We start from the raw sequence: 16,866 nt of genomic DNA, 5'->3' as shown, positions 1-16,866 counted from the left end.
ATGAACCACCGCAGCTTGGTTGGGGTCTCGTCGTCCTCCACCCACGCTGGACCCAAGACCGGGCTTCAGCTTTCAGGGGGTGAACCTCTCTTAAATCCAGAGAGCAGGAACCAGGAACAAGCTCTTACAAGAGCTTATACTCAGGGGAGTATTGTGATATAGCAATCCCCTACAGTGTAGTTATCGCATCCCCCAAACATGAGCCAAGACTTCATGAAGGGGTAAAGCAGGTATGTTTAATGAGCATAAAGGCATTTCTTATATACAGTTTTCCCCACAAGGTTACCGCCCACGTGGACCTTGTGGAGCACAGGACACAAAGTCACAACAGCCAATCAACACAGTATTGTACAGTTAGACACTCCCAACTAATGTACACAAACCTCCCTCTGCCTGTGATACAATTAACAAAATACAATGGGCATTGCCTGTGACACAATTACCAAACACAATTAACTTACTCACAGGCCGAAAACACACATTTTTCCCAACCCTAGAAAACACCCCAAAGTACCACATATCCCCATAAATTATACATCCATCTGATCTGGGCGAACAACATATCCAAAAATCACCCAGATCCAGGCAGGGGTTCCTGAATTCCATGGAATTCACATTTGACCGACCGCAAGCATGGCTTTCCTGTCAAAAACAGTTCCATAGATTTAGGCTGTGTGGCCCCGGTCTGTCTCCTCCTTCAAAGTTAGTATATGGGCCATAATCCGAAGGCAAGAGGCTGGCATACAGGCCCCTCCAAAACCCAGTGGCGAGGTTATTTTCGCCACACCCTCCAGGCCCCTTATCAGTTTAGTCGCTCTCCTCTGTACTCTCTCCAGCTCCAGGGTGTCCTTTCTATGGAATGGTGCCCAGAACTGAACTGCCTATTCCAGATGACGCTTTGTAAAGTGGTAATATTACATCCCTGCCCCGCAAGTCCATGCCTCGTTTAATGCATGACAGTATCCAGGTGGCCTTAGAAGCAGCTGATTGACATTGTATGCTGTTATTTAATCTACCATCTACAAGGACACCCAAATCCTTCTCTACAAGTGACTCTCCCAGTGCTACATGAACTTTACATTTGTCCACATTGAACCTCATTGGCCAAGTTGATGCCCAATCACTCAGTGTCCAAGTCAGCTTGTAGTACAGTACTACACAGCTTAGTGTCATCTGCAAAAATAGATATGGTGCTATTAATCCCGTCCTCGATATCATTATTAAATAAATTAAACAATAGAGGGCCCAGCACTGAACCTTGGGGTCATCACTTATAACCCGGGACCATTTTGAATAGTAATCATTGACCACAACTCTCTGGACACCGTCCTTCAGCCAGTTTTCAATACAATTACAAACTGTACTTTCCAAGCCACTAGACCTTACTTTAGGGATGAGGGACAGGATCAAAAGCTTTAGCAAAATCCAGAAACACTACATCCACAGCCGCCCCTCTGTCCAGGCTACTACTCACCTCACTACATCCACAGCCGTCCCTCTGTCCAGGCTACTACTCACCTCACTACATCCACAGCCGACCCTCTGTCCAGGCTACTACTCACCTCACTACATCCACAGCCGCCCCTCTGTCCAGGCTACTACTCACCTCACTACATCCACAGCCGCCCCTCTGTCCAGGCTACTACTCACCTCACTACATCCACAGCCGCCCCTCTGTCCAGGCTACTACTCACCTCACTACATCCACAGCCGCCCCTCTGTCCAGGCTACTACTCACCTCACTACATCCACAGCCGCCCCTCTGTCCAGGCTACTACTCACCTCACTACATCCACAGCCGCCCCTCTGTCCAGGCTACTACTCACCTCACCACATCCACAGCCGCCCCTCTGTCCAGGCTACTACTCACCTCACTACATCCACAGCCGCCCCTCTGTCCAGGCTACTACTCACCTCACTACATCCACAGCCGCCCCTCTGTCCAGGCTACTACTCACCTCACTACATCCACAGCCGCCCCTCTGTCCAGGCTACTACTCACCTCACTACATCCACAGCCGCCCCTCTGTCCAGGCTACTACTCACCTCACTACATCCACAGCCGCCCCTCTGTCCAGGCATCTACTCACCTCACTACATCCACAGCCGCCCCTCTGTCCAGTCTACTACTCACCTCACTACATCCACAGCCGCCCGTCTGTCCAGGCTACTACTCACCTCACTACATACACAGCTGCCCCTCTGTCCAGGCTACTACTCACCTCACTACATCCACAGCTGCCCCTCTGTCCAGGGTACTACTCACCTCACTACATCCACAGCTGCCCCTCTGTCCAGGCTACTACTCACCTCACTACATCCACAGCTGCCCCTCTGTCCAGGGTACTACTCACCTCACTACATCCACAGCTGCCCCTCTGTCCAGGCTACTACTCACCTCACTACATCCACAGCCGCCCCTCTGTCCAGGCTTCTACTCACCTCACTACATCCACAGCCGCCCCTCTGTCCAGGCTACTACTCACCTCACTACATCCACAGCCGCCCCTCTGTCCAGGCTACTATTCACCTCCTCATAAAAACAAATCAGGTTAGTCTGACAACTTCTGTCCTTGGTAAGCCCATGCTGGTTATCACTTATAATATTATTTACAGTCACATTCTCCTGAATATAGTCCCTTAAAGGGAATCTGTCACCTATTTTGACCTTATTAAACCGTTAAAATAGCAATGTGCAATAAAGAACCTTCTTACCTACATGTGTCTTCTTTCTTTTATTCAACTTTTCATTCTTATAAAAAAGCGATTTTTCTGATATGTAAATGAGGTTCCAAGGTGCCCAGAGGGGCGTTATTACTCTGCTCTGGTGCTCAGTAACGCCCCTCTTTAGTGCCCAGCCGGCCTTTCTTCCCGCACAGGCGCAGTATCGGTGAGTGCCTGCGCCTGCATGATTCTCCTGTCTCAGAGGCAACAGCGCTCGGATTATGTCACTGGGCTCGGCGCATGCCCAGTGACAATATTGAGGCTGTTGCCCTCTGGAACAGGAGAATCGTGCAGGCACTCACCGATACTGCGCCTGTGCGGGATTTCTGAGGACAGGAGAGGAGGAAGGGAGGGCCGGTGCTATGAATACATGTGACGTAATAGGAGGGGGCGGCGCCGTAGGCCAAGAGAGGAGGAAGGAACGCCCGATGAAGTGAATAAATTAAATGACGTGGTGGGGAGGGGGCGGCGCCGTTCGGCCAGTATGTGGGAGGACATTTATGAGGAGGCGTGCTGGGCTTGGAAGAAAGGCGGGCTGGGCACTAAAGAGGGGCGTTACTGGGCACCAGAGCAGAGTAATAACGCCCCTCTGGGCACCTTGGAACCTCATTTACATATCAGAAAAATTGCTTTTTTATAAGAATGAAAAGTTGAATAAAAGAAAGAAGACACATGTAGGTAAGAAGGTTCTTTATTGCACATTGCTATTGTAACGGTTTAATAGGGTCAAAATAAGTGACAGACTCCCTTTAAGAGCCCTTTAAACATTTTCCAACAACAGAAGTTAAACTAACCGGTCTATAATTATCTGTGAAGGACCTTGATCCTTTTTTGAATATGAGCACCACATTTGCCTTGCACCAATCACTTGGCACTTGTACCAGTACCTAGAGAATCCTTAAAAATTATAAACAGGGGCACAGCAATGACTGAACTGAGCTCTTTGAGCACTCTTGGGTGTAATCCATCTGGACCCGGAGCCTTGTTCACATTTACCTTATTTAACTTCTCTTGGACCATATCTACAGTTAGCCAATTCAGTATATTACAGCCCCAGCACCACAGATATCGGCTCCTTTCTCTTTTGTATATACAGAGCTAAAAAAACATTTCGGAACTGTGCCTTTTCCTTATCTTCTTATCTTCAGTGACTAACCCGCCTTTACCATTATTTAGGGGTCCTACCTGCTCAGACCTATTTTTTTTTTAGAATTTATATATTTAAATAATTTTTGGGGATTTGTTTTGCTCTCTTTTGCCACCTGCTGTTCGTTTTGTATTTTTGCTAATTTTATCTCCTTTTTAGAGATTTTATTAAGCCCTTTGTAATCTTCAACCCTTACAGCTGACCCCTCAGATTTGTATTTTTTAAATGATCTCTTATTGTCTTTCATTGCCCTTTTTACAGTAGCTGTAACCCATTGGGGGTTTAGTTTTAGGGATACATTTTTTAGTGCATTACTCAATGTGGATTTGAAGCTCTCCCGTTTATCCTCAGTATTATTATCTGACAGTAGCTGCTCCCAGTCTATGCCCTAAAATGCTGCCCTCAACCTAGGAAAATTAGCCTTTTTGGAATTCAGTGTCTTTGCTCTGCCCGACAGAGTTTGCTTCTTACAGTTTAGGGGGAATATAATTATATTGTGGTCACTATTGCCCAGTGTTTCTCGAACAGTAACATTACTAACACCAATTACCAGATCTGGTGTGTACATACATTGGCGATCAAAATTAGAGAACAATTTATGAACACTTGATTTTTTCAGAAATAATGTAATCTACATTGATCATCATTTGAAGGATTTTTTGTAAGGGGTACACCATGCCATTAGAACAGTGTTTTCCAAAATAACATCAACATAAAACTTTTATTTTTCAAAAAAGCTGATGATAATTAGAGAACAGCAATGACTGTAGCACAGAGAAAGATTCCACCTACAGTCAGTAGGAGTGCACAGGCTTTGAAGGACTTCGGCACATCTGCGGCCACAGGACATCACTCGTCTCGCACACGGCTCCGGTGGGATTTTGCTCCACTCTTCTTCCAGTCTCTAACAGTTCTGTGATGGTTGACGGCTTCTTGACCATAACTTTGTCACCAAGGATTTTCCAAAAGTTTTCTATTGGGTTTAGATCAGGACTCTTGGCCGGCCATTTCATTGTTTCAAAGAACTTCTTTACCCGTTTTTTTGTGTGACGGGGGGCATCGTCCTCCATGAAGAAGGAAGGAACCATGTGTTGGTGAAGAAGGTTCTGATCCACACTTGCATTCACTCCGTCATATAGCTGAATGAGAGGTCAAACTCCTGCTGCAGAAAACATCCCCCAAACCGTGACACGTCCTCCTCCACCGTTCACTGAATTCTTTACACACATTGGGTTCAGTCTTTCCCCAGTTTGTCGATGAACATAATGTTTCCCATCAGACCCAAATAAATGAAACTTTCTTTCATCACTAAAGTAAACTCTGGAGCACTTCTCCTCTGTCCACACAACATGCTCCTCAACAAAGGTGAGCCTAGCCCTTTGATTCCTTCTGTTTGGTCACTGCAGAGTGGGCTTTCAGTCCAATGGCTCCTAAACGTCGAGACCCTGTACAACGAGACAGATCCTTACGAGACCATGTACGACGAGACAGACCCTTACCCTGTTCAGTGCTGAACCAGCGAGAAATTCCAGCTGCAGTGTTGAAACGATGACCCATGGAGATTCTCCGCATTCTCCCGTCCTCTCTTGCATTTGTCTTTCGAGGGCAACCAGCCTTCTTGGGGGACTTGAATGAGTTTGTGATGTTGTAAAGATGCAATATTCTAGAAATCACAGACTTGGAACCACCAACTTCTCTTGCTATGGCTGATAGGGTCACCCCTTTGGCCTTCATCTGGACAACCTGCTGCCGGAGGGTTCCAGTCACTTTGGAACGGCACACCATTTTGGCAAAGTCAGTGAAAACTGGAAAGTTAGGCTGCCAGTTGTATAGGGTTGTCAGATCATTAAGGAAATTAGCGCCAGCTGTCAGATTAACACCAATAACTTGTATCGGAAAGTGTTCTCTAATTTTGATCAGTGTTCTTTTTCAATTATCTCATTTACATTTTAATTCTGTGCTTTAGAATAAATACAATTTATGAAATACACTTAAAATACTGCCATTTTACTCATGTTAGGATATATTTACATAGGACTAAACTATGAGTTTGACATTTCGGAAATTGTGTGTTCTCTAATTTTGATCGCCATTGTACATTACATAACTTATCCTATACTGATCCTGAGTTACATCCTGTATTATACTCCAGAGCTGCACTCACTATTCTGCTGGTGCAGTCACTGTGTACATACATTACTTATCCTATACTGATCCTGAGTTACATCCTGTATTATACTCCAGAGCTGCACTCACTATTCTGCTGATGCAATCACTGTGTACATACATTACTTATCCTATACTGATCCTGAGTTACATCCTGTATTATACTCCAGAGCTGCACTCACTATTCTGCTGGTGCAGTCACTGTGTACATACATTACTTATCCTGTACTGATCCTGAGTTACATCCTGTATTATACTCCAGAGCTGCACTCACTATTCTGCTGGTGCAGTCACTGTGTATATACATTACATTACTTATCCTGTACTGATCCTGAGTTACATCCTGTATTATACTCCAGAGCTGCACTCACTATTCTGCTGGTGCAGTCACTGTGTACATACATTACTTATCCTGTACTAATCCTGAGTTACATCCTGTATTATACTCCAGAGCTGCACTCACTATTCTGCTGGTGCAGTCACTGTGTACAAACATTACATTACTGACCCTGAGTTACATCCTGTATTATACTCCAGAGCTGCACTCACTATTCTGCTGGTGCAGTCACTGTGTACATACATTACTTATCCTGTACTGATCCTGAGTTACATCCTGTATTATACTCCAGAGCTGCACTCACTATTCTGCTGGTGGAGTCACGGTGTACATACATTACTTATCCTGTACTGATCCTGAGTTACATCCTGTATTATACTACAGAGCTGCACTCACTATTCTGTTGGTGCAGTCACTGTGTACATACATTACTTATATACTGATCCTGAGTTACATCCTGTATTATACTCCAGAGCTGCACTCACTATTCTGCTGGTGCAGTCACTGTGTACATACATTACTGATCCTGAGTTACATCCTGTATTATCCTCCAGAGCTGCGCTCACTATTCTGCTGGTGCAGTCACTGTGTACATACATTACTTATCCTGTACTGATCCTGAGTCACATGCTGTATTATACTCCAGAGCTGCACTCACTATTCGGCTGGTGCAGTCACTGTGTACATACATTACTTATCCTGTACTAATCCTGAGTTACATCCTGTATTATACTCCAGAGCTGCACTCACTATTCTGCTGGTGCAGTCACTGTGTACATACATTACTTATCCTGTACTGATCCTGAGTTACATCCTGTATTATACTCCAGAGCTGCACTCACTATTCTGCTGGTGCAGTCACTGTGTACATATCCTGAATCCCGGACACCTACCTTTTGCACAGTGTGTACTCCTCACTGCTGGTGACACCCCGGGGGGGAGGTCTGAACTGCCATCCATCCTGTGTACCTGGGGGCAGCAATGAACACCATATAATGAGCACAGTCACTGATTTACACGACCCTTCGTACTTATAATCTATAAAGGAATTTGCGACTTTCCGTTTCCATTTTTCACTCCGCTCCTTCCCAGAGCCAGAATGTTTTTATTTCTTTTTCTGTTCACATAGCCTTATGAGGATTTATTTTTTGCAAGTTTAACTTTCTAATGGTTTTATTTAACATTGCATAGGATGCAGCGGGGAGCTGGAATAAAAACTCCAAATGAGGTGAATTGTGGGGGGGGGGGGGGGGGGGTTTATGGCGTTCCCTATGCAGTAAACTTGACCTGTTACCTTCATTCTCCAGGTCAGAGGTCAGTACGGTTAGGAGACTAAACATATCGTTTTTTTATTTTATACTGCGGTGCCGCGCGATGCGCTCCCTGTAAAAACACAATATACAGCAGCTCTACCACTGCAGACTGGCGAGTACCTGCTTCTGGGTTCTTGTTTATTCGACTGTATGTTCTTCGTGCTTTTCCTCTCGCTCTCACATCAACATGAAGGGGATTCGGGAGGCTGGACCCTATTACTTTCACAGAGCTTCCCCCGGCCGGCGGCACAGCTCTAATTCTAAAGTTTGCTCGCTCGCGCCGTGTGATGTCACAATTTGAGCTACGGACAGTTAGGAGGACCAAAGTTACACCAACGTGTTTCGAATAAAACTTTATTCTTGGTCAGGGATACTAGTTCGGTCTCCTCCTGCTGCTTATATAGGTCCGTTTCTCCTCCTTCATTTAACCGCCTCACGTCCGCCCATAGGATATAAACGTCCTATGGGTGGACGTCTATTTCTGACAGCACGTTTTAAAACGTCCTGTCAGAAATAGCAGCTGCACGCTAATCGTGCAGCTGCTGATTGGGTTGCCCGCTGTCAGTGACAGCAGGGCAACCCTAAGACAAGGCAGGGACAGTGCCCAGGTGTCCCTGCCTTCACAATCGCTGCAGACACAGCGCTCACCGAGCGCTGTGTATGCAGAGCAGGAAGCGCTGTGCGCTTCCTGTTCCGGCCCGGTGGTCATGTGACCGCCGTGACCGGAGAGTGCAGGGGCTGTGTGAGGTCTCTCAGAGACCTCGATCAGCCCTGCTCTGAGGCTGTACAGCGCTGGATTGCTGCTGTACAGCCTCTCTAGGGGTGCATTTGTCCTGTAACTGGGGCTACTATGTCAGCCCTGCTGTGAGGCTGTACAGCGCTGGATTGCTGCTGTACAGCCTCTCTAGGGGTGCATTTGTCCTGTAACTGGGGCTACTATGTCAGCCCCAGTTACAGGAGAAATCAACAGTGAAAAAAAAAAAGAAAAAGTGAAGTAAATGTCCCCCAGAGGTCTTGTATGACCTTATGGGGGACGAAAAGTGTAAAATAAAATAAAAATAAAATAAAGTGTTGAAAAAATAAAATAAAAAAAAGGTTCACATGTAAAAAAAAAAAAAAATCCCAAGTAAGGAATAAAAAAATAAAAAAAAAATAGAAAAAATAAAATAAAATAGACATATTTAGTATTGCCGCGTCCGTAAAAACCAGCTCTATAAAAATATCACATGACCTAACCCCTCGGGTGAACACCGTAAAAAATAAATAAAAAAAACTGTGTCAAAACAAGCAATTTTTGTCACCTTGCATCACAAAAGGTGCAACACCAAGTGATCAAAAATGCGTATGTCCCACAAAATAGTACCAATAAAACCGTCACCTCATCCCGCAAAAAATGAGCCCCTACATAAGAAAATCTCTCAAAAAATAAAAAAAACTATAGCTCTCAGAACATGGACACATTAAAACATAATTTTTTGGTTTCAAAAATGCTATTATTGTGTAAAACTTTAATAAATGAGAAAAAGTATACATATTAGGTATCGCCACGTCCGTAACAATCTGCTCTATAAAAATGTCACTTGACTGAACCCCTCAGGTGAACGCTGTAAAAATAAATAAATAGAAACTGTGCTAAAAAAAACCAATTTTTTGGTCACCTTGCCCCATAAAGTGTTATAATGAATGATCAAAAAATCATATGTACCCAAAAATAGTACTAATAAAACTGGCACCTTATCCCCTAGTTTCCAAAATGTGGTCACTTCTTGGGAGTTTCTACTGTAAGGGTGCATCAGGGGGCTTCAAATGGGACATGGCATCTAAAAACCATGTGGAGTTCCTTTCCTTCTGCGCCCTGCCGTGTGCCCATACAGCAGTTTATGACCACATGTGGGGTGTTTCTGTAAACCGCAGAATCTGTGTAATAAATATTGAGTTTTGTTTGGCTGTTAACCATCGATGTGTTAAAGAAAAAAATTGATTAAAATGGAAAATCTGCCAAAAAAGTGAAATTTAAAAATTTGATCTCCATTTTCCTTTAATTCTTGTGGAACGCCTAAAGGGTTAACAAAGTTTGTAAAATCGGTTTTGAATACCTTGAGGGGTGTAGTTTCTACAATGGGGTCATTTATGGGGGTATCCACTATGTAGGCCCCACAAAGTGACTTCAGACCTGAACTGGTCCTTATAAAGTGGGTTTTGGCAATTTTCTTACAAATTTGAAGAATTGCTTCTAAACTTCTAAGCCTTCTAACGTCCTAAAAAAATAAAATGACATTTCCAAAATGATGCCAACATAAAGTAGACATATGGGAAATGTTAAATAATAACTATTTTATGAGGTATCACTTTCTGTTTTGAAAGCAGAGAAATTGAAATTTAGAAAATTGCGAATTTTTCAAATTTTTGGGTAAATTTGGGATTTTTTCATAAATAAAGGTGAAATATTTTGACTCAAATTTATGACTATCATGAAGTACAATGTGTCACGAGAAAACAATCTCTGAATGACTTGGATAAATAAAGGCGTTCCAAAGTTATTACCACATAAAGTGAGATATGTCAGTTTTGCAAAATTTGGCCTGGTCAGGAAGGGGGCAAAGGGCCCAGATGGGAAGTGGTTAACCCCCTCATATCTTCTGCTCTCTAGCCTTCATTCATTCAAAGGCAGACCGTTCGATTTCGGAGTTCAATCCGGATGGTACTAAAGGTCCAGCGGGTCTCTGCTCGGGACATTGTTTTGATGAAATCCCCCCCTCTTTTGTCTTTATTAACTCTTTTTTGCACACCCCACATGTGCCACATGGGAAGAAGCCTGCTCGTGGTCTCGCTCTTTTGCCCACATTTCTTGCCTTTCTATATATGAATCTGGGGTTATTCGGAATATATTCCCCAATTATTTTGTCTTCTTTCAAAGTCTCCCAATGTTTTTTAATGATCTTCCTCAATATTCCTGTCTGACAGTTGTATTGTGTGATGATCGGCGGTATCTTACAGTTCTCCCTCTTTGTTATTATTCTCCTGTTTTTGTATCTTTTTGTACATTAGATCCTGTCTATTCATTTCCTTACCAATTCTTTTTGTTTTATTAATTTTTCTTTATTATAACCTCGAATATCTGTTGTAATCTGTCTGCCTCTACTTGATACTCCTTTTTTGTACAATTCCGTCTGATCCTCACAAATGGACTTTTTGGGATATTTTCCAACCATTGTGGAAGACGGCAACTATCCCATGAGATGAAACTGTTTACATCCGTCGGTTTATTATATGTTTTTGTCTGTATCTTGCCTTCAATGTAAATTGTGAGATCTAAAAAATGTATTTCCCTATTATTAAATACCGGTGTAAATTCCAGATAAAATTCTTTTTACTTTGTTTTATTAAAAAAATATTTTTAATTCATCTCCGCCACCCCCCCTCTCCCAATAAATATCACATCGTCTATGAATCTTTTCCACAGGGCGATATCCGTAGCTCAAATTGTGACGTCACAATTCATGTGAGCGAGCAAACTTTAGAATTAGAGCTGTGCCGCCGGCCGGGGGAAGCTCGGTAAAAGTAATAGGGTCCAGCCTCCCGAATCCCCTTCATGTTGATGTGAGAGCGAGAGGAAAAGCACGAAGAACATACAGTCGAATAAACAAGAACCCAGAAACAGGTACTCGCCAGTCTGCAGTGGTAGAGCTGCTGTATATTGTGTTTACAGGGCGTGGACAGGGAGCGCACCACTGTACAAAATTTTAAAAAAATATTTCCATCGCCATATTCTCACCCCTATCACCTCTGGTTATGTGTGCGGAGCTGTGACACCAGAACACCAGCCAAGTGGGGCGATGTCAGGAGGGGACACGCCGGCACGCGATGTCAGCGGGGACACACCGGCACGCGATGTCAGCGGGGTCTCCTTCTAGGGAGACAGCTGAGGTCCGAGGCTCTTCTGACCTCCCCGTGTACTGCGCAATATATAATCGTCCACTGCGCTCCGCCCTCAGACCCTCCGGACTAATCCAAGGGGGTCACCCACCCACATGCAGAAGGATCCAGGATGTCTTACCGTCTTCCAAATCCTCCGCGTGAAAACCCGAGCGAACGGAGTTGGTGACATTCTGAAAACATGAGAGGAGACAATGACGTCATCAGACTCAGGCCACGCCTCTAACTGATGTCACATTTACAGTTAAATCCCCAGCATGCATTTCTTAGGCTCTGATGAGAGTTGTAGTTTTGGGGGGCAGTGATGCAGATGGCATGCCCCATTTTTCCTTACCTCGATCTCAGCAAGCAGAGCCTTTAACCGTGACAGGTCCTTGGTCACCATACCGTTCTAGTGGAGGAAAGAGATGACATGAGGCAGGTCCGGACCCTCAGAGCCCCTCCCCTGCACATTGTGGGGGCCGCAAAGTCTCCCCCATAACAAATATCCAATATAATCAGCCTATAATGGAGGCATCCCCGACGAGAGACTTTTGGCCAAATTAACAGACTAAACTCCCCACCGTTTTCAATATCTCCGAAGCTATCAGTGAATGAAAGCATTAAAGGGGTATTCCAGCCTGAAGCATTTATCACCTATGCCTCTGCCGGCCATTTCCATAGATTGTGATCGGAGCCTTTCCATTCAATCTCTCCCTAGCTGATGGCCTATGGTGGGTGAGGAGGGCCCCCTGGTTTTATAATCAGCGGGGGTCCTTGTGGTTGACCTGTCCCCTATCCAGTGAGTAGGTGATAAAACATTCAGATTGGAATACCCCTTTAATGCTCAGGCTGACCTAGTCTTGCTCTCCTGTCACCTGCACTGACACACTGTAACAAACCATCAGTGCCGGAGAGAGGTTTGTGCTGCGTTTACCTCACAAAGGAGGTGCCTGCGCTGGATTGAAACATTCAGTTCAGACCGGGTCTGTTCTACAAAGTTCACTCAACCACAGCAAGCAGACATATTGACAATAGTAACTGAGCCACAGATGTGAGCAGAGCTGCACTGTACAGCATGGTGCAGAGACGGACAGAGCGGCATCTCCTCACTAAGCCACAGGTGTGAACAGAGCTGCACTGTACAGCATGGTGCAGACACTGACATCATCTCCTCGCTCATACTTCATTTCCCCAGTGACAGTGCAGCCACATCATGACTTCAGCAGGTCACCCCCATTTTTACAGTGACCCACCCCACGTCAATTACGGCTGGACTCATCCATGTCTCAGGACAAGGGGTGTTCTTACCAGTGGCTCTCCGATCAGAGTCTTGGATAATACACCGGACACGATCTGCAGCTTCCCCTCCAGATGCAAACAGCACAGTACAGTGTGAACAGAGGCGTCCAACTGCGAGTGGCCCGACCCCAGGACTGGAGAGAGAGAGGAGAACGTAGTCAGAAGGGGATCGCCCCAACATCTCCCGATCATCGGCTCAATCACCCCCGGAGGACGAAGGCCCTGCGTAGCGGAGGCAGTCCGCACTTACCCAACTTGCAGTCTTCATCCGCCTGATCATAGTTTTTCTACAACAGACAGAAAGTAGAGACACATAAGAACTACAAACAACGCGTGTGTGTGCAGAGCTGGCCATTACTGGAGACAGTCAGCAAGCTGGTGGACGACTTACTTTTCCTGTATTAGAAGACTGCTAGCGTAAAGACATTTATCAGAATGCAGACACTGAACAAGCAGGGAATGCTGGAAAAAATGTGCAAATCTTCTGTAAGTGAGGGGGGGGGGGGAGGGGATGAGAAAGGGGTGCAGGGCAGTGGGGCGCAGCGCCCCCAGAGGTGTCATTCACTAGCTGCAGCAATGAGGCCCATAAGGTAGAGCAGACACTGAACAAGCAGGGAATGCTGGGAAATGTAAGTGAGGGGTGGGGAGAGGATGAGAGGCGGGGGAGGCACAGTGGAGTGCAGCGCCCCCAAGAGGTGTCACTCACCAGCTGCAGGAACGAGGCGATGCGGTAGAGCAGGCTCTCGATCTTGATGCGGTTGATCTGCGAGGCGCAGGCCGGCGTGCTCTTGTAGTGGCTGAGGGACAGCAGACATTCTGTGCAGTGCGTCACCGCCGCCTCGTAGTCCAGCCGCCGGAAGGAGTCACATGCTTGTTCACAAGGATGAGCCGGTCTTCTGTCTGCCATGACTCAGGACAGGACTCCTGCCGACAAACACATCACATGGTATCAGGAATGACAGGGGGCGGGGCTGTGACAACCTCTCAGACAGGATATACAGGCAGGTTGTCAGCAGTAATAGATGAATAGATGTTCCTGTAGTATAAGGAGTGTGGATCTCATGTCTGATCACATGTCATTATATCAGTGATGTCATCAGCAGGGGGCGGGGCTGTGACTACCTCTCAGACATGATATACAGGCAGGTTGTCAGCAGTAATAGATGTTCCTGTAGTATAAGGTGTGTGGATCTCATGTCTGATCACATGTCATTATATCAGTGATGTCATCAGCAGGGGGCGGGGCTGTGACAACCTCTCAGACATGATATACAGGCAGGTTGTCAGCAGTAATAGATGAATAGATGTTCCTGTAGTATAAGGTGTGTGGATCCCATGTCTGATCACATGTCATTATATCAGTGATGTCATCAGCAGGGGGCGGGGCTGTGACAACCTCTCAGACAGGATATACAGGCAGGTTGTCAGCAGTAATAGATGAATAGATGTTCCTGTAGTATAAGGAGTGTGGATCTCATGTCTGATCACATGTCATTATATCAGTGATGTCATCAGCAGGGGGCGGGGCTGTGACAACCTCTCAGACATGATATACAGGCAGGTTGTCAGCAGTAATAGATGAATAGATGTTCCTGTAGTATAAGGTGTGTGGATCCCATGTCTGATCACATGTCATTATATCAGTGATGTCATCAGCAGGGGGTGGGGCTGTGACAACCTCTCAGACAGGATATACAGGCAGGTTGTCAGCAGTAATAGATGGATAGATGTTCCTGTAGTATAAGGTGTGTGGATCTCATGTCTGATCACATGTCATTATATCAGTGATGTCATCAGCAGGGGGCGGGGCTGTGACAACCTCTCAGACAGGATATACAGGCAGGTTGTCAGCAGTAATAGATGAATAGATGTTCCTGTAGTATAAGGAGTGTGGATCCCATGTCTGATCACATGTCATTATATCAGTGATGTCATCAGCAGGGGGCGGGGCTGTGACTACCTCTCAGACATGATATACAGGCAGGTTGTCAGCAGTAATAGATGAATAGATGTTCCTGTAGTATAAGGTGTGTGGATCTCATGTCTGATCACATGTCTATATATCAGTGATGTCATCAGCAGGGGGCGGGGCTGTGACTACCTCTCAGACATGATATACAGGCAGGTTGTCAGCAGTAATAGATGAATAGATGTTCCTGTAGTATAAGGTGTGTGGATCTCATGTCTGATCACATGTCATTATATCAGTGATGTCATCAGCAGGGGGCGGGGCTGTGACTACCTCTCAGACAGGATATACAGGCAGGTTGTCAGCAGTAATAGATGAATAGATGTTCCTGTAGTATAAGGAGTGTGGATCCCATGTCTGATCACATGTCATTATATCAGTGATGTCATCAGCAGGGGGCGGGGCTGTGACTACCCCTCATACATGATATACAGGCAGGTTGTCAGCAGTAATAGATGAATAGATGTTCCTGTAGTATAAGGAGTGTGGATCTCATGTCTGATCACATGTCATTATATCAGTGATGTCATCAGCAGGGGGCGGGGCTGTGACTACCTCTCAGACATGACATACAGGCAGGTTGTCAGCAGTAATAGATGTTCCTGTAGTATAAGGTGTGTGGATCTCATGTCTGATCACATGTCATTATATCAGTGATGTCATCAGCAGGGGGCGGAGCTGTGACTACCTCTCAGACAGGATATACAGGCAGGTTGTCAGCAGTAATAGATGTTCCTGTAGTATAAGGTGTGTGGATCTCATGTCTGATCACATGTCATTATATCAGTGATGTCATCAGCAGGGGGCGGGGCTGTGACAACCTCTCAGACATGATATACAGGCAGGTTGTCAGCAGTAATAGATGAATAGATGTTCCTGTAGTATAAGGTGTGTGGATCTCATCTCTGATCACATGTCATTATATCAGTGATGTCATCAGCAGGAGGCGGAGCTGTGACTACCTCTCAGACATGATATACAGGCAGGTTGTCAGCAGTAATAGATGAATAGATGTTCCTGTAGTATAAGGAGTGTGGATCTCCTGTCTGATCACATGTCATTATATCAGTGATGTCATCAGCAGGGGGCGGGGCTGTGACTACCTCTCAGACATGATATACAGGCAGGTTGTCAGCAGTAATAGATGAATAGATGTTCCTGTAGTATAAGGTGTGTGGATCTCATCTCTGATCACATGTCATTATATCAGTGATGTCATCAGCAGGAGGCGGAGCTGTGACTACCTCTCAGACAGGATATACAGGCAGGTTGTCAGCAGTAATAGATGGATAGATGTTCCTGTAGTATAAGGAGTGTGGATCTCATGTCTGATCACATGTCATTATATCAGTGATGTCATCAGCAGGAGGCGGAGCTGTGACTACCTCTCAGACAGGATATACAGGCAGGTTGTCAGCAGTAATAGATGAACAGCACATTACATAGTAGTCGGCGGCAGCAGCACTAGCTCCTCAGTGACCATTCTCAGTTGCCCGTGTGATCAGGGGATTATTCTGTGCTGCCCCCACTCTACACTGGGACGCCCCCACTCTACACTGGGACGCCCCCCCAGGCTCGGACACTGGGTACCTCACACACTGTCCACAGGAGCTTGCAATCAGACAAGTAACAGAGAACGTGAGCGTTGGCGGCTCAGGTCATGTGTGACCTCACCCCCAGTATAAGGATATGATTAGCGGCGTCAGTGCCACAGTCACCCGCAGGGTGGTTATCTGAGGTCACTGAGCTTTCACTTTATCCAGCAGTCTCATTAGACAGCAATTATCTGTTCTGCACGTCTCCACCTCCTGTAGTCACATCTAGAGCTGCGGGCTCCTAGACTCTCAGTCCACTGTGTGAACGGTGCAGGGGGAGAAAAGAACTACATCTCCCACAATGAAACAGGTCGGAGAGCAGCCCAAAGCTGTTACAGCTGCCAGCAGGACTGTGAGCGCAGCTCCGGATGTGACTAAAGTGAAAGGCATGTAATAAC

General features: G+C 45.7%; 1 protein-coding gene across 2 annotated transcripts in view; it reads right to left on the bottom strand.

Moving 5' to 3' along the window:
* The window catches only part of HELZ (helicase with zinc finger), an 86,979-nt gene that overhangs the window by 56,563 nt on the left and 13,550 nt on the right, over positions 1-16,866 (bottom strand). For both annotated transcript variants that reach the window (XM_040437435.1, XM_040437436.1), the window contains exons 2-7: positions 13,611-13,828; positions 13,155-13,191; positions 12,914-13,038; positions 11,958-12,014; positions 11,745-11,796; positions 7,268-7,343 (exon numbers count right to left, since the gene is read on the bottom strand). In XM_040437435.1, the coding sequence (XP_040293369.1) occupies positions 7,268-7,343; positions 11,745-11,796; positions 11,958-12,014; positions 12,914-13,038; positions 13,155-13,191; positions 13,611-13,811 (548 nt within the window). In that variant the 5' untranslated portion in view covers positions 13,812-13,828. The remainder of the gene's footprint in view (positions 1-7,267; positions 7,344-11,744; positions 11,797-11,957; positions 12,015-12,913; positions 13,039-13,154; positions 13,192-13,610; positions 13,829-16,866) is intronic.

Source organism: Bufo bufo, chromosome 6, assembly GCF_905171765.1.
Source record: "Bufo bufo chromosome 6, aBufBuf1.1, whole genome shotgun sequence".
Lineage (NCBI taxonomy): Eukaryota > Metazoa > Chordata > Amphibia > Anura > Bufonidae > Bufo > Bufo bufo.
The sequence above is the reverse complement of the archived record's forward strand: the minus strand, read 5'-3'. Positions and strand labels throughout refer to the sequence as shown.